The following is an 18,752-nucleotide window of genomic DNA, read 5'->3' on the forward strand; positions in this document are numbered from 1 at the left end:
TAGGAGAGTAGAAAATTACGTATTGCTTTGAACGTACTTTTCTTTTTTGATAATAAAGATATCGAGATGATTCTTTTACAAACATGTTAAGAAAGGATGAAGCTATCTCGAAATATTAATAAGATGTAGAATCTCTCTCTAATACATTCCACAGGGTATTGCAAAATGAGATGAAAAAACAAAACTTTATTTTTACGCCCCGTGTATAGGTAAAACGCTGACGTTTCTTAAAAAACATCAATATAGTAATTAACTAAGAAATATACCTACAGTGGCAAAAAATCATCCAAATCCAATAAAGGGTTCAGAAGAAATATAGTTTCAAAATCATGGTCCATTCGAGGTGGTGCGTTAATTTTGGAGAGTAGCAAAAACTGTCCTCTGCCCTTTTGTATGAAGTTGAAGCCTGTACAATTACGGACACAACTGAAAAAACACTTACCAACAAACAAAACACGCAACAAACACGGAAATATTAAGAAAGATGAAAAAATGAAAAGAAAGACTCAACACTATGAAGGAAAGAAACATGAGCTACTTTGGTCACATACTAAAAAATGAAAAATATGAGTTGATGCGATTGGTTATACAAGGGAAACTGGAAGAAAAAATTTAAAGCAGTAAAGAGGAAAAAGAAGTCGACCGCGAAATTTTTTTCGAAATTGCTAAATTTTGATCAAAAGAACCGCTGCCTGAACATAGTTTAGAAGCTAAGCCCATCACCGTCATTATACTTCAGCTGCCCTATTCATTTTACTTGACCACCAGCAACTTTTTCGTGTTCTAGAACAGAAAAAGATCAGATATTTCTATATTCTAGAGCTTATTTCATATTGTAGTACTGTTTCTTGCTTTAATCGTCTTCGTAGGTGTTGGATTCCGAGTCTAAAGTGTTTTCCTTAGATTGGGGGAAAACCTAAGGACTCTCTTCCTTTATCCGAACTTTGGACCGGCAGCATGAACTTTGAGCCACTCAATCCACCCAACGAATCAAGCAGGCTGAGGTAGATATTTTTTCATACTCCACAAATGTGCAATTGAAGTGAAAGGACAGTATAAGCAAAGAATATAGGGTCTATATTCTTTGGTATAAGTAAAGGTTAGTAAAACACAATAAAAACTTGACAATAATTATATTACAAAAAAAATATTTATGGTATTAGAACCAGACTATCTTTTTTATTTTTACATATCCAGTATATAAGCTGGAAGTAGATACAGCTCAATATTCTTACTTATAAAATGAATAAAAAAAAGTGTAGGTATATACATTTGTTCAACCTATTCGTACATAGATAAATCAAAAGAAGAAAACAAAACTTTTGATCAGACTAATTTCACAATATATTGATATATAAAGTACTGATAGTTAAAAATATCTACAATCAGTTATGTTGCAATTAAATACTATAGATCCATCGAAAAAAAACCTAATTAAAGTAGGCTGTGCAATAAAGATGACGTGTCTTGGATTTTAGAAACTTAGCCACAATTATACATACTTAAACTGACTTATTGTCTACCAAAATCCCATATAGCAAGGAAACTGGTATAGGGGAAATGGGGAGAATGTTACGCCGCGTTCCACAACGAACGGGGCTGCTAGATTAGATGCGGAACAGTTGGTACTGTGTTCTGCGACTAATATCTAAAAAATGTGTTACGGATTGTACCGTATAAGCCGTCAGCATCGTCTTTAAAATTCAAAAAGTGATATTTAAAGCGATAAATGAAACGATTTTACACCAGAATTATTTAAAAAAAAATTCGAGAATGGAATATTTATAAAGAGAATAATAAAGTAGGTGTTGGATGTATAAAAATTAAAGGAATTTCCGAGCTTTACTTTTAACAGAACCAGGCAAAAACACTCTTAAAATTCCATGCAAATGTCGATTCCTGAAAATATTTTATATAAAATTAATTACACGAATAAATGAATTTCACAACATATGGACTTATTATTTAAAAAAATTAAGTATGGTTCCTATTTTCGGTTTCTGGCGCTTATAGCCTGGTAAAGTGTAAGTGTTATCCCATTATTCTGCAGAAGCAGAGCCGAGTTCTCTTCTGTTCCTGTCCTGGACGCCCATGGCGTATTTCTGATCGCTATAAACTTATTCCGAAAAATACCGAAAAAAAGAATAAACGCCAAAGACTCAGTGGCCATCGCAGTCGAGAATTTAAATAAAACATAAGAGCAACTAGGCGAAACAGCATTTTGATTCCGCAACAACAAGAGAACAATGATGTAGATATGTAGAACAATTGGTTTTCATTTCTTTTATCAACTTAAAGAAACTTGTAATCGGGTCAATCATGATGAAATGCTTATAATCTTGCTGCAGGTGACATTTGATGGCAGATATTTACTTATTATCACACATATGTACTGGCATTAGTCTACAAACATCTGAGCTCTCAGGTCACAAAGAAGTAGTGAAGCTTAGGTGTGGAATTAGACATATGTGTATCACATATCTTCACTAATTTCTCACATCTGCCCAAAATTCATTTTTGAAAAAGCCTTAAATGAAATAAAAGTGGGTATTAAGACCAAGAGAATTAACAACAACAATATATGACTATACGGCATTGATTAATGCCAACAATTAAGATTTGCACATAGTTGTAGACAGGTTGACCGAAATATATCACAATATGGGTTACAACATAATACCTATATGGGCAAATTTATGGTTTTTAGTAGTAAAAATGATCAACATTACCTATTTGGGCGCCAATATAAACGATAACGGGAATATGAGCAAACAAATGAGATTATGCATTGAAAAAGACAATAGCTGCTTTCTAAAAGGAAAAGAGAATTATCTGCACTAAAGATATTGCACAAAATTAAAAATCGGATTAGAATGTTGCTATATATTCTCACCATTGCTTTACAAAGTGGAAATCTCGACTCAAAGAGATTGTTATAAAAACTAGAAACTTTTGAAATGTGGATCTAAGGGCAAATATTACGAATAAGCTGTAGTATAAAACAATAAAAACTAAAGAATATTTACTCCGTGTAATGAGACATCCAGAAAATATAACACTCTACATCTCACAACCCAGGATCTGCAGATTACATAAAGAAGATGGAGGTACCAGGCCGAAGAAGAACATCGTGCCTCCGAAACTTCCGTGAGGGTATCACAAGACATCCGCTGATCTATGCCGAGCTGCCATAAACAAAATTGTTATTGCCAATATCACATTGCCAACATTCAACAGTCGGACCTCTTCCAGCAAGAAATTTTTGTAAGTTAGTTTAAATATAGCGGCGTAATAAGCACCAAAAAACTCTATAAAAGTCTATCTTTATCCACATTACATGTTTTGTCTTTGTTGACGCTCATCAAGATCAAAAATACACTGCAAAATCGAAAGGCAGTATTCTTAATCACATTTCTAACCTAATAGTGGTATTGCTATGTAGCGCCATCTATGGATGACACACAGTGGACACCACTGTATGCCTCTGAACTACCTACAATCAAATATTAAAATTGTAGAAAGTGACTCATGTTTTAATTATTTTTTGTAGCCCAGTAAAATTAGACGTTTACCCTATAGAAAAAAAAAATTCTGACAAAAGGAGAAAATTTAATTATTATTTAATAAACAAATTAGAGGATTATTGCAGAATCTGTTTAATCTCTTAAAAAATTGACAAAAGTCTGCTTCTTCTGACTTTTTAAAAAATATGCGTTTTGATAGAAAAGGTCTCATTTTATATGAATCAATTTCAATAATTTGACTGGTCTATTTTTAAATTGTTCAAATGTTTTGGCAAAGATTTGGGTTCTAAAAAAAATGTAACGTTGTTAGCGTATATGATTCAACTTGAAGGTATCTGCAATGTTGTAGTTAATATCTTTCTCTAAAGGTAGATGTCTGCGATCAACAACATCATCGCAAATTACGGCGATGTATCTGACAATAACGCCATTGTTCGCGTAGCAATTTTATTGCCTGATATCTGTACGTCGGTTTCATAAGCGCACTGACAGGGGTTTCATAAAGCAAAGAACAGAATTGTTAGTAGTATTATTACTAGTGAATGAGCTTTTACGTTTACTTTTTGTGAATTGTGAGTCATTTAGTTTAATTCAATTTGGTGACGAATAATAAACATGACTGACAGTAGTATAGTAAACCGTATATCAAAAAGATACGTTACAATTTAACACCCGAAGAAAAAACTATGATCGGAATTGTGTTGAGAGCCAGAGAACAAAATACGAATGTAAGCGATGTAGTTACATTATGTAGTATTTTGACAAGTTTCCGAAGCTTAGAGAGCTTCCAGATTAGATTATGTATTATGTTTTTGTTAGTTTTGTTTTGTAAGAATTGTTTAAGTACTTAAGTTTCAGTTTTACCTGTGCTAAAACTTACTAGACGACCGTTTTTCTAATCCCATGTCATTAAATCTCATTTGACAATAAGAATTAAATTTAATCCTTAAACGGATAAAGGGCTTTTCCCAAAAAATATTTAACGAGCACTAGTTTTATCTTCATCTAAGGCATTTATAAAATAAGAAAATAATTTTTATGACAATTAATTCGTTATAAAATCCTGATTATTTTTTTAATAAAAAACGCACGCCTTTGACTCGTCGATTTCCTTTCCGCTCAAACCCGAAAAGGTCTACATTGAAAATATTAGTCACTTTCTACAATTTTGCTACTGTGCTATATGTTGCTACTAAGCGTAGACTACGTAATTTGCGGTTTGTACGTAGTTCAGAGACACAGTAGTATCTATTGTCTGTCATCCAACATAGATGGTTCTACGTAGCGATACCACACTGTTAAATGGGAAATTGTCTTAAGAATTGTGTTTCTCGGGTTTTTCTTAATTTTTTTTTTTCAATCTATCATTATTTGATGAGTCACATGTTGTAATTTGAACAAAAAGACTTTTATAAAGAAAAGACATTCATATTTTCCGGTATACAATAAGCCACTTCATATGTTCAATGTGTCTATGTATCCTTCTTTTGTTATAAATCATATTAATATTAAAATAATCTCATTTCTTTTCTTGAAAAAATACTGATATTAAAAGATATTACGTATTCTATGACATCATTAAAAACTTATTTGTTCCTATTTAGAAACGGACTAAAGAGATCAAATCTCTTAGGAGGTTGTTATCACAAAGCCAGATTATGGGACATCAAAATCGTCGGTGATACAGAGAGTAGTACGTTAAATCCACCGTGTAGAACGCAGACTTTCATAACGTTGCAAGTAAGCAGGAAAGTGGGAAACTGAAATAAAAATATCTATGACTATTTAGGTACAAATGAGAATTTATAACTGTAAATAAACTTTTAAAAACGGTAAAAAACTATTAAAAATGATCGTAGTCGTATAATTTTAAATTTTAACTGTTTAAAGTTTAGTACTGTTAAGTGCTTAGGTTCAGATTACTACTAAAGTTTGAATTACAAGCCTTTTGATTTTTTTGATTATAATTTATGATTGTTAGCAGTTCTGGGAAACTATAGTTGGCATATTTACTGCATAACTCCACAAATCTTCACTCGTACAGATTTTTAACGTTTCGATCTTTCTTAACGTTTCAGTGCTCAAATGGGCTATATTTGTACTCCAAGCATTATCAAACTGCGCTTGCGTTGCTTCTGCGCATGATTGCATCGTAAGACTTCAGCTACATGATCAAACACTATATATTCATCTACAGCCCAAAATCTATTCATGTGTTGAATATAGGCCTCTCCCATATGTCTCCATTTGTCTCTGTCTTCTGTTTGTCTTTTCCACATTGGACCTGCGCTTTGCTCAATGTCATCTTTCCATCTCATTTGCGGTTGACCTCCTGACCTTTTTGCAGTATATGGTCTACAGCGGCCAATTTCTTTATTCCATCTTCCATGCAGCTATGCAGCCCACCCCATTCTTATTCTTCTGGTTATTTCTTTAGTCTGGTTACTTTTGTCTACTCTGATAGCTTGTCCTAAGTAAATATATTCTTGGATGTGTTCTATGTATGTTCGACCTATGGTAACTACTGATCTGTCTTCTGTATTAGTCATTATTTTAGTTTTCTTTAGATTCATTTTTAGTCCTTTCTTAAGAGATGTTTTTTCTAGGTCTGAAATCATTATTCGTAGTTGTTCCATAGTTGTTGCTATCAGGAGTACATCATCGGCGAATCTTAGAGGATTTAAATATTTCCCGTTTATACAAATCCCTTTATTGTCCCAGTCTATAGATTTAAAAATGTCTTCCAACGCCAGAGTAAATAGTTTGGGTGAGATCGTATCCCCTTGTCTGACACCTCTACAAATTCTAATTAATGGAGTTTGCAAATCTCTGTCTAGCTGAATTCTCATAGTGGCGTTTTGATATATATTGCGGATTAACATTCTGTACAGTGAATTTATTCGGCAATTAACTAGCGCTTCTTCCATTGCCCATAGTTCTATGCTGTCAAACGCTTTTTCATAGTCAACAAACGCTAGATATATTGGAATATTGTATTCATTGGTCTTTTCTATCAATATTTTAAGGGTGTGAAGGTGGTCGGCTGTGCTGTACCCCTTTCTAAATCCTGCCTGTTCAACTGGTTGGTATGCATCTGTGTTGCTATCAAACACTAAAAAATACATTATAGGCCAATAGTATCACCTTGTACCACGTATCACCTTGTTCAGCAGGTTTGACGATAACTAGCCTAACGTATATTAAATAAAAATTAATATACATACGTAGTTACTTACCAGTTCCAAGTCAGTTTCTTCATCTCCAATTATTACGACTATTTTGTCTTTTGAATTCTCTAGAAGGGAGCTGTGATGTCCTATATTTTCTATTTTGTTCTCTTTAAACGATACACTAGAAAATGGAATATTGATGCTGTTGATCACACAGCAACGATTGAATCTAAAATATTAATTCGTAAAAGAACAAAATATAATTGTTGTAGAATTTAATTAGTTCTAAATATTCAGCTACGAATTAGTGTGGTAGATTTTTCGACTTGCGCTGGAATATTTGGAACATATCATGAGTCGACTTGAAAAATATGGAATATTACACCTACTCATGTTCTTGGGACAACGTAGTCCTAGGAAAAAACGAAACCCAGGAAAGAATTTTTTCTAGCACTGTCCTGACTAGCACTTAGGACAGTATTATGACAAATCGACATCCTTACTTCGAACTGACGTTAACATAAATATGATGTCCAATGATTATTTTTTTATAATAAGAAATAAAGTATAAAATATTTTAAATCATATTTCACATTCTCTGCATGGCGTACAGCTGATCTCTGGAAGAGCGACACCTAGTGTCATAGATCAACGAAATTATTAGCACTTTTAACATATTACTCTTATGTAAACTGCAAATAAAATGGTTATTTAATACAATAATTATTGTAATTTATAGCAATATTTAATTCGAAAAATTTTGAATGGATTTTTAATTGTAAAAATTGGTAAATATATTTTTTATGTTTAGATTTCATCATTTGAACATTAAAGATAAAGGTTATTAAAAGGTAAAAATTTCGGAGGGGCGACATCTAGTGTCATAGATCAGCGAACTTTTTAGTAAACTGCAAATAAAATAACTTAAACGTTGCATTAATGTTTGCTTATAATTTGGAAACGAATCAAACTTGAATTGACTATTTCTTGTTGTATTTTTACAATTTATATGGTAAAATTTGCGAAATCCCATTTTCTTCAATAATAGTACTTATGAAATGTGCTAATAACAATGAAAGGTTTCGCCGCTTCACGAGCACGATCAAGTACTTGCACACAGCGAATAAAATTTGAGAAGGGTTTTGAAAAAATAGTGCCCTTACGTGATAGTTTACCAAAAAATTGAATATTCTTAAAAAAAAGAAAATGGCGGATATTTGAAAAAAAAATTCAAAAATTGACCTTTTTTTCAACTTTTTTCAGGCACAAAAATTTTCTCAAATTGTGGTAAACCATTAAAGAAAAAAACAAAACAAACAAAATGCATTATGGTTTATTAAAATCGACTAACTAGATCCGGACATTAAATGTTCGCCCGTTTTAAAAACGTAGGGGAGAGATTGGTACAGTCAGACAGGATAATACTACGTTCGGTATTATCCGGTAGAACTAAACGATCATGTCTATTACCACTTTGAAGTGAAGCAAACAAGAAACCGTTGAGATTTAAGAAGAAATGTTTTAGTTATCGCTGGTTATTCGAAATAAGTGCGTCGTGGTCAATATACCGTATCTACGCGGCCACTGTTTTCACGGAAATTGAAGTTTTTTAGGCAATGTAAGTTATTTTAACTAAAAAGTAAACCATTTTACAAGACAATTAAATTTGAAAAAAAAAAGAGATTTGAATCCTAACAAAGAGAGAAGAGAGAGAGGACTAAAACAACAGATGTCATAGAAAAGATTGCACAAGCGAAATCGAGATGGACTGGCCATATAGCACGTTTAACATGATAACAGGTGGACTAGGACAGGTGAACAGGAATGGAAACCTAGAGAAAACCAAAACACCGATATAGACCACCAACAAGATGGATGGACAACTTACGAAAAACAGCAGGAAATTTGATGCATAAATCACAGAACAGAGAATGGTGGAAGAAGATAGAAGAGACCTATGTCCAACAGTGGTTGCAAGAAGTTGACAGATGATTATATTTCACGATAGATTTTGTTAGAATTTTTGATAATTTTACTAACTTTCCCAGAAAAGTAACTAACTAAAAGTGTTTATCCCAAAATATGTACATATAATACTTACTCGACGAGATTGCGTATGTCTATTATTATTAATTTGTCAGGCTTGCTACGAACTAAGTCTATTACATCCTTGGCACTGATCCGAGGATACCTTTCTTTCTTCAAATCTTGTAGCGTGACTCCTGAAATATCCTAAAAGTAAAACGAAGTTACCATATGTGTACCTCGGAGGTAAAGGACACTATGTCCATTTTTATCGAAATTTAGATTATTGCACTTTTGAATATAACTTTTCTGGCTCTACACATAGGTAAACCATACTATGTCCAGAGACAATTTTACGGCAAGTTACCGACTTTTTAATAAACACCAAGTCCACTTCCAGTCAGAGGTAAACAACACCATGTGGACTTGGTGTTGTTTATCTCTACTATATGTGTGCACCGTCATTTACCATCCGGACATAGTGTTATGTACCCTTCTACACTTCCCGTCATATAGAAATGGTACACTTTTTTTTCCCAATGTAAACCAGTGTTCAGACCAGAGATATATAAGAGAGCCTCTCTTACATATCTCTGGTTCAGACTGGAGACAATGGTTCGTGAAACAATTCATTGTTGCCATCACAGATAACGGAATTGCACTAAATCTAAATAAAAAAAAATAACTTTCAAAAATGTGTTTAGATAAATATTATTTTTATTATTAACAACAAAAAACTGTATCTAATAAATTTAATAACCAGAGAGACGGTTGAGTTAATGTCCAAAATGTTTGAAGAATTTTTTAATAATGGAGATATGATATTATTTCAGCAGTTTAGAATTATAATACATATATTTAAATTCCAGACTTGTTTACTGTAAGTTATTCATTTTGTATTAATTTCAAATTAAATTTTTAATTTTTCCAGTGTGTTTTATTTATTCTAGTACGCCACAACTCAATACAGTTTTGTGCTACACTTTACGAGAAACGAATGACAGCTCTCTATTTGAAATTAAACATAATAATTTAAAGTCATGACTAAATTTTTTATTTTTTAACATTATTTTTGAATTAAAATATTTTCATAAATTATAATAAAACACGATTCAAGTCCTTCTTTTAGCTGGTTTGTTAGCTGGATATTGATAAAATCTATGAGCCTCTAAGTGGTGAAAGCTCAAAATCGGACGACAATGATATGAGACGTATAAGTAAACCAGCGAAAACAAAGGTAAAAGAGAAAGCTATTATTACTCCTACGATTAGCGATTAGTGGGGCAATAAAAAAAATCTTCTTTAGGACGATTTATCCCTAAGCAGTGATGCAGGCAATTTCAATGAACATAATGAAGTTATTTTAGAAGAAGAAAAATGTGTTAAAAGAAATGTACAAAATTGGGCCTGTAATGTTCGCAAACGAAAAATAGCTGGTGGGAAAGAGTATCTCAGTAAAAGAGGCAAAGACATGCCTGCAAAAATGTTAAAGCCTCCTTGCATGTGTCGCATGAAATGCTCTGAAAGATGGCCAGAATACGAAAGACAAAAAATTTTCAACTCGTACTGGACTGAGACAAACGTTTCAGATCTTAAAAAGCAATTTATCTTCTCATGTATCGACATCCAACCTACTCTCATAATCCCATTACCAATCACAAAACAAAAGTACAATGACTTAATTGCATTACTGCCTTTTGTTCCGTCAGTTTGTCATGCATTTGATCAAAATTTAACACATAGCGATGTAGCCACAAACGATTACCCACAAGAAGATGAAGATGATATGGAGCATCTTTAACACTTTTGAAACTTGTCGTCTATAATTTTACTTAATTATTATAACATTATAATATTTACCTCTAATAAAATAATAGTATAGGCTGTTTAATGTGTTTGTATTGTTTATTTCGTAAAGACCTTAACATGCAATGCCACATTATTTAAAAAAAGTTGTTAGAGGTAAACAACACTATGTCCAACTACACATTTTTAAAAAAAATTTAAATAATGAACGGTAAACCTCAGGTATATAACACTTCATGGAATGAAAAACGATTATACACACCACAATAATAATATATTAATCTTGGTTAAATATAAGAAACATTGGAGTATTTACTGATTATAAATTTAAAGAATTTTAAAACTGCTCTCCTGAAAAAGTAAGAAAATGGACATAGTGTCCTTTACCTCCGAGGTACCGATATAGAATTTGAATAGCAATATATCATCCAAAATGGATCAGCGATGGAATTGAGTCGGTTTATGTATGAATGAATAGTACAGTACGAAATAATATTTTAGGTGTGCACTCTTTTTATTATAAAAACTTAAGTTAAATTATTATACATTATTTTATTGTAAATTATTGCAAAATACTTACAAATTCATCTCTGATCCTGAAGGATTCATTATCGTGTTCCCTATCCGTTATACTGCCAGGAGTATTCTTAAAAGTATCAGTCGACAACATTACACACTTTTCTATATCCACTTCGGGTAAATCGGAAAACAGCAGAATGCATTCGTTGAAGCCAGAATTTAGCAATCTATCCCTGAGTTGAGTCAATACTGAAAGACCGATGTGGAGAGAATACGAAGAGTTCCCGAGAAGAACCTTGTCCCACAAGTGAAGGATTTTGTAAAGCGGAAACACATCTAAAAAAATTATTTTACTTGATTTTAAACATAAATATAACCCAACCTAAGCTAAGATAATTTTATGTATTCATTGGCAGCTTTATCTACAGTAATTTCCATAAGTTTTCTGTGTGCTCGTAATTAATGATGTGATACTACTTCACAAGATGCTACGTTGTAACTCCTGTAACTGTACACTTGTTTTACAAGCGTAGGCTGACAGTTATAAAAACACCAATGCTCAACACTATGAAAGAAAAATGAGCTACTTTAGTCACATACTAAGAAAAGAAAAATATTTTCTTGTATCAATACCATACCAATCTCGCAAGTTCTTTAGCCATGAAGTCTTTCTTCGTCCTGAACTGCGTTTGCCTGCTATTTTCTCTTGTATAATATTTTGTTGCAACCTATATTTGGGAATTATTATATGCCCGATGTCCTGGTTGAAAAATTTAAAGCAGTGAAGTGGAAAAACAGCAATAGAACACTTCAGAACTGTTACAGCCGATGCCCTTAAAGATTGGGGCATACTAATCAGAAGAAAGATAGCTACTGGTGTTTATATGTTTGGTTCCATTAAGTATATGGATGACTGTTTCAAAACTTCTGTTGAACAATGCTTGACAATGCGGCGCCGTGCCTCAATTACGCATTACTGTCAAATAGGAGAGTCAGTTCCTCTTCCACTCGAATGAGTGGACTAGATATTGTTGTAGCATTTTTTTAACTATGTGTATATCATAAAAATTTGCTGAAAGGTTTAGAAAATTTAAGAAAAGAAGCACTTTAAGAATTATTGCGACTCAAAATCTTCGACGAGAACAAACATAATCCAATTGTTTATTTACATTGGTAAATGCCGCTATCAGAATCTAAGTGTTTGTTTGGAATATACTTCTGCGATGTGCCTCTGGCAGATGCGCCTAGTAAGTGGTTTCTGCACATGAGAGAGAGGGTCGAAGGTTAAGACAGCTCGCATCGTCCCACGAGAAATGAGGGACTTCCGTTGAGATCGTCTTAAAATCAGGCAGAGATTTCGATCGTCTAGGGGTGACCAATTTCGTTCGCCCACCAGAAATAAGAGTGGATTAGAGGTTTAGAAGTTTTTGTGTTTTTATTTTTGAGAAATCTATTATGCTTCCCTTAATTTCTGGATTATCTCTTGTTATCAAGATGATAAATCATATCCATCAGCCTTCATATAAGAGCAAAACTGAAACATTGTTTGTCAATTCATCAAATTATCCGCTGGGAAGCAATTTATCCGGTTATTCATTATTATTAACTGGCCCATACCGACTACAATCAAAGTGTATAGTTGGATCTTTCTTAATTTTATACTTAATAAATCCAACATATATATTTTGGTAATAAATATTATTAAATAACAAATTTTATTAATACTTACGTGAAAATAGAGTGAGAAACCAAGGAATCGCAAATAACTGTGGATAAAAGTTTATCTCGTACAAATGGTTCGCTAAAAAGGGATCATGGAATGCAATCAATTGGGAAAACTTTGCTAAATATTCTTCTATGACAGCGGAATTGTCTTTGAGGAAAAACTTGTGTAGATATTTTGGAACGAACAGTGATAAGCAAGAAAACGCTTTTGCTAAAAACAATAATAAATTCACTTTTTTACTTTATTTTATTTATATGAAAAAATTATTATTGAATGTATTAATAAGTCTAGGTGTGTTACGTTAATGCAAAGAATGTCCAAGATATTATACGGAAATGTACATTAAATAAAAATTTAATTTCATAAGTATTCTACATGATCAATGCAGTTTGGTTTATATATTAATTTGGTCCTTCGAGTCGGATAAATTATCCATTTATTTTTTGAATATTTCAAATAAAAGTGTGAACCAGACGTGCCATTCTATTATTTACATCTAAACATAAATTTAATCATAACATCACAAGTTGTATCAACCGTCGGTCTAATCAATTATCAAGTTTTAATACACAAGTGCATTAATGTACGAAACGTGTGATCTATTTTTTAATTTATGTCTTTTTTGACTTAAAAATATATTTTTGTAGAAATTATTTCATATTGCAGTATAATTTGATTTAAGACAAATACTTTAAATAACTAAATAACTAAAATTGTCAATACTTGAGTAAATACATAAATTTTACATACCTTCATCATTAAAATTGAGATACAGAAATGGAGCTGTAAGCGAATCCAATCCTTGCCAATAAACATACTGGGAGTTTTTAGATACCCACGCCTTCAAAATACGCTTGAGCTTGTTGTGGCCTTCAGAAGATGACAGGAGTTCATTGTATTGGTGACATCTTGGTATGTCCACTTCTATCTAAAATTAACCAAACATTTTAATATTAATGTTTTCATATTTCTATCTAAATTCTGTTTTTTTTTTAAGCATAACGCTCGTCCGGTATGTATCTATGGAGTGCGTAACACAGAGTCGCAAGCCCCTATCTCTTACCGCACTGCTTATCCAAAGGTAGATCCTATATATCAGCGTGTTCTACTCTAAATAACAGGTTCGATTAGATTTTAAACTACGAAGTTACCCTTTTTGGTTTCTTATCAGGGTTTGAATCATCGATCGACCAGATCATCCACAGAGAATTTAACGCAATTCGTCCACCTGGACCACTTGACGATCTGAGCGACATGCTTTCATATTTGATAGCATTAATGCTATTTCACTTTTTATGGAGAAAGAAAGTAAAAGGTTTTAACTGTACCAAGATGGAATAACAATGAACTTTTTATATTCTTCATTGGTATGTCTGTAGATTTTTAGTTTTTTACACACATTGGTCTCTACTATCCACAACAGATGACGCCATATAGCGTATCCACTTCAAAAAGGAATATTTTTACGGTTGATAGCTAGTGCAGAGATACACAAATTATAATAATTATCTTGTTAAATGGCCCTTGTAAAATCAGAAAACTTTGTTTTAATATTTGGAACCGATTAAATAATGTAAACAAATCTATTTGTATCAAAAAGAAGCTTACCAACCTGTCGATCTGTCGGTGTCAATGTATATTTATCTAGTTTCATATACTGATACTTATAATCACTTTTAATTCCTAACAGAGCCGCCCAAATCTCTCCTCTTAACAAAGGAGGAATGTCCTTTGCGGCTTCTCTACAGATAAGTTCTTTTGTAAATGGATAACCCTAAAAGAAAATTATTAGATTAATATTTCTGTCCTTTCAAGAAGGATTATACTTACATGTAATAGCCTTCTGAACAATATTATTCTGTGGAACTGATATTCGGGATCTCTCTCCTTGATTATGAGAGGTAGTCCAGTCGCATCATAAGGAGGCGGTTCTGATTGCGCTATCACATCGCACTTGATCTGGATTAATGGATAGAAAGCAGAAAAGGGAATGTTCTCGAATCTTTGATATAACGTATCTAGAGGCATTTCTACCACTCTTGGATCATATAATGTAGCTGGGTTGCGATCCTGTCCTAAGATATTACCTTCTATTAGAAGCAAACTGAAATGGAATATAAATCTTGAAAAATCCTTATCATTAAATAATAAGAAGCGACAGTATTAACTTTGTCAGTTTATGGGTTAAAGTATAAAAATATATCTCAGAAAATCAGGTAACCAACAAAATGGGCAAAGTAATCTTAATCTCTAATATGTTTATAAAAATACTTACTGTGGTAATGATAATATAGGAGGACTTGACCTTATAAGTCCTTGTTTCTTTAATTCCTGCAGCACATCGCCGCCAGCTAACTGCCACCAATGATACAGCTCGTGTATAGTAAAAATCTCGAAGTTCTTGGAAAAAATCTCCTTAACATATCCATTTTGCAAGTTAAACTTATTAAAAACCTTTTTCTGGAGCAGCTCTTCACAAGGAGGTCTTATGGAGGGGTCAATTTGAAGGCAACATTCTATAAGTTCCTTTATATCATCAGGCAAGCTCTAAAAATAATATCTATAATGATGTGTTCCTTAAATTAAATTAAATGTGGAAACAAATTGAGTATGAACAAAATATAAAGGTTTTTCATGAATAAATAATATAATTGTAATTATGGCCTATAGGCAGTATCAGGAAAAAAATCTGAATGCCTATCCAGTGTTGTAACAAATTAAGAATTTTGGAAAAGTCATAATAAATTGACTCCTACTAATGATAGATTCATGTGTCACACTATAAAATCAGTTAAGTGCCAAACAAAGCCAAAAATTGCTGATCAGTTTCATTATTATGCCATATTTTTAAAGATTTAGATCTGAAAAATCTTGTTGCAGCCAAATCCTGAATATTTTACAGAGAATGACATTCCCTGTAAGTACAATATAAATTTTATACTGTACAATTATTAATAATAACTTCATACAAACTATATAAAATTGAAATGAAAAGTACCTAATACTTACTATATATTGATCATATGCATTATGTTCTCTAGCTATTCTCTCAAAAACAGATGTATTTGACTGGAGAAGACTCAAAATTTTCCTAATTCTTTGTCCCACTTTCAACGTATTCCACAAAGACTTGTTAAGCACCAGCTCTACCAATATTATTCCTAAAGCCCAAATATCTACTTTTGGATTTGGAAGACTGTATTGAATTCCATCTAGGTATATCTCAGGAGCAGCATAAAGCAATTGTCTAAAAAGAAAAGTAGTTAAAAAAGTAAATAATTATCTAAAAGGACCAGAAAATACTCACATTACAGGAAAAGACACCAATTTTCCATTATATGTTAAATAGTACAGTCCATAGTTAAACATTTTTATATTATTTCCTTGTAGCAGCACATTCTCACTACTTAAATTACGATGCACTATATTCCTCTTATGAAGTTCTTTTAATCCTTGAAGAATCTGGTATGCTATAAAAACTACATCATCTAATGAAAATTGTTTCTTCTCTAAATAATCTACTAAAGGTGTTCCACAGTACTGGCACACTACCACAGTTCTTTCTGAAATAAGAAATGTCAAATCAAATAAATTAACTTATGATTAACAATTTAAATAATACTTTTGTCACATATTATCTAGATTACCTATTCAACAATTTATATCCCATAATTTTTTAGTATTACCAAAATGTTTGTTTATCTTCATCATCATCATTGGTGCTACAGCCTTATAAAAGAGCCTCGACCTTCCCAAGTCTATTACGCCAGTCAGTTCTATCCATTGCCAACTGTTGCCAGTTTACTGCGCCTATTTGTCTACCATCCTCATCTACACCATCCCTCCATCTGAGTTTTGGTCTACCTCTACTTCTACTTCCCACAGGTTGTGACAATGATTCTTCTAGGAGGGTTGTTCTGCTGTGATCTTGCCAGATGTCCTGCCCATCTTAGTCTTCCTATTTTTATAAACGATACTACGTCTTTACCACCAAATATATGTTTATATCTGTAATATATCTCGTAGTTGTACCTCCTTCTCCAAACACCATTTTCACAGATGCCACCAAATATTCTTCTCAGGATCCTTCGTTCAAATATAAGCAGGAGATTTTCAGCTGCCTTGGAAATGGTCCATGTCTCCGACCCATATGTCAACACTGGTTGTATAAGGGTTTTGTATATGGTTATTTTTGTTTTTTGGCTTAAGTTTCTGCTTCTCATATGTCTACTCAGTCCAAAATAGCATTTGTTTGCTAGGATTATTCTTCGCTTGATTTCTTCCGTCATGACGTTCTCCTTGGTGATCAGGGAGCCTAAGTATGTGAATTTGTCCACCACTTCAAAGGTAGAATTATCAACCGTGAATTGGTGGCCGATGTTTCTGGCTCTATTGTTGGGTGTTGATGCCATTATCTTAGTTTTATTTTCATTTACTTGCAGGCCCATATTTTTTGAGGCGTTTGACAAGGTGGTATACATTTCTTCTAGCTTGCGTGTTGTGCAGGCAACTAGATCAACATCATCTGCATATGGCAAAATTTGGGATGATTTGTTTATCTTATCATATTTTATATTTACATCAATTATGGCCTTGTATAGAAACTTTTCATGGTTCTTATATGCCTTTTTTTTTCTCTACATTTTGTGAATCAGCTTTCTATGCTCTCTCTTCGGCCTTAAGTAATCCAACTTTGGAAATAGGCCTCCCCCCAATCAATCCAATGTTTTCTATTTTGCACTACTTGCTTCCAGTTGTGTCCTTTGATCTTCTTAAAGTGATCAGCCCATCTCATTTGTGGCCAGTAATCATTTGTTTGAAAATGGTGTATATGTAGAGATTAGTAAAGAGCAAGTTTAATAGCAATCGGTTTCATAGATTGTAATCTAGCATAGAATAAGATGATCAAGTAATCATTTGGAAACTTGAAAAGTAACTATTTAAAGAAGACTAATAAGTGGCTTATTACTGTATGTAGCTACACATAAGTCAGTATTAAAATAAATCAAGGATATAATAAAAATTTCAATGCAACTGCTAAAAAAAGAATGGGGAGATCAAAAAACACATGGAGGAGTATTAATGAAGAGTAAGAATGAGAAAAACAGGGAAAGATTTACAAAGAATAGCATAAAACAGGAAACAATGGATTATCAACTCTTTTTTATCTCTTAGGTATGTATTTACCAAAAGTATCATGTAGATCCACATATGTTGTTGGTCTAATGTGTTCTATTCCTTGTTCTAAGTCATTTTCCTATTGCTGATACATTGTAGTTTGTCAAATTATAACTGTCTGTAATAATTCTGAGATATGTATGAGTAAATTCGTGCAAATAAACAACTGAAATTAAGATACCAAAAAGAACAAAAAGGCAGACCAGGAAGTTGTTGGTAAAAGTTAAATTGTTGCTAATTGAAACAAACCTTAATATTGTATAATGCAAATGAGAGAATATGATATTACTTACCGTGTTTACCACGAATTATATCCAGATATTGACATAAATATGGGCTCTTAATTGATTTCAGTATTTGAGCTCTTCCATATATAATAATAGAATTCGGCGTTAATGGCAAACCATTACTCCCACACATGTCCTCCTTGTGTTGTCTCGCAAAGAAAGTAATTGCACCGAAGTGCATTTCTGGATTTTTAAGTAGAGATACAGTCATGATGAATTGGAGGTTGATATCTCAGTATCAAATTTCAAAGATATATCATTTATTCACTTGATGTACTCGTTTATTTTGCATATTCTTCAGAAAACTAGAAAAATGTTTAATCCAAAGAATCAATTTGTTGTATTTTAAAAATCATGTCTTTTTTAACTGAAATTGTTTGCCGACATTCACGTTTATTTTTTATTTGGTTATCCGCCTCTTGACATTTTGAGGTAAACAAGACCACTAATAGACGTCAGCAGTGTGACAGTGACAAATTAAATCAAAATATTGACAGGATAGTGACAATTATTTACA

At 32.5% G+C, this 18,752-nt stretch overlaps 1 protein-coding gene across 1 annotated transcript; it reads right to left on the bottom strand.

Moving 5' to 3' along the window:
• Positions 1-1,118: 1,118 nt before the first annotated feature.
• On the bottom strand, positions 1,119-18,676 carry LOC140439207 (TBC domain-containing protein kinase-like protein). The gene is made up of 12 exons (XM_072528960.1): positions 18,242-18,676; positions 16,078-16,333; positions 15,780-16,017; positions 15,046-15,317; positions 14,601-14,874; positions 14,383-14,544; positions 13,521-13,698; positions 12,774-12,980; positions 11,106-11,380; positions 8,796-8,926; positions 6,761-6,923; positions 1,119-5,284 (listed from the first exon to the last, which is right to left on the bottom strand). The coding sequence occupies exons 1-12, from the start codon at positions 18,444-18,446 to the stop codon at positions 5,168-5,170; spliced, it is 2,478 nt and encodes an 825-aa protein (XP_072385061.1). The 5' UTR covers positions 18,447-18,676; the 3' UTR covers positions 1,119-5,167.
• Between the last annotated feature and the right edge of the window lie 76 nt (positions 18,677-18,752).

Source organism: Diabrotica undecimpunctata, chromosome 4, assembly GCF_040954645.1.
Source record: "Diabrotica undecimpunctata isolate CICGRU chromosome 4, icDiaUnde3, whole genome shotgun sequence".
Lineage (NCBI taxonomy): Eukaryota > Metazoa > Arthropoda > Insecta > Coleoptera > Chrysomelidae > Diabrotica > Diabrotica undecimpunctata.

Excerpts from the sequence above, each read along its gene's own strand:
- LOC140439207 (XM_072528960.1), bottom strand. The coding sequence starts at position 18,446 with ATGACTGTATCTCTACTTAAAAATCCAGAAATGCACTTCGGTGCAATT. Across the intron at positions 16,334-18,241 it reads TATAATTCGTGGTAAACACG|AAAGAACTGTGGTAGTGTGC; the intron begins GTAAGTAATATC and ends TTCTTATTTCAG. Across the intron at positions 5,285-6,760 it reads AAGAAACTGACTTGGAACTG|TTTCCCACTTTCCTGCTTAC; the intron begins GTAAGTAACTAC and ends TTTTTATTTCAG.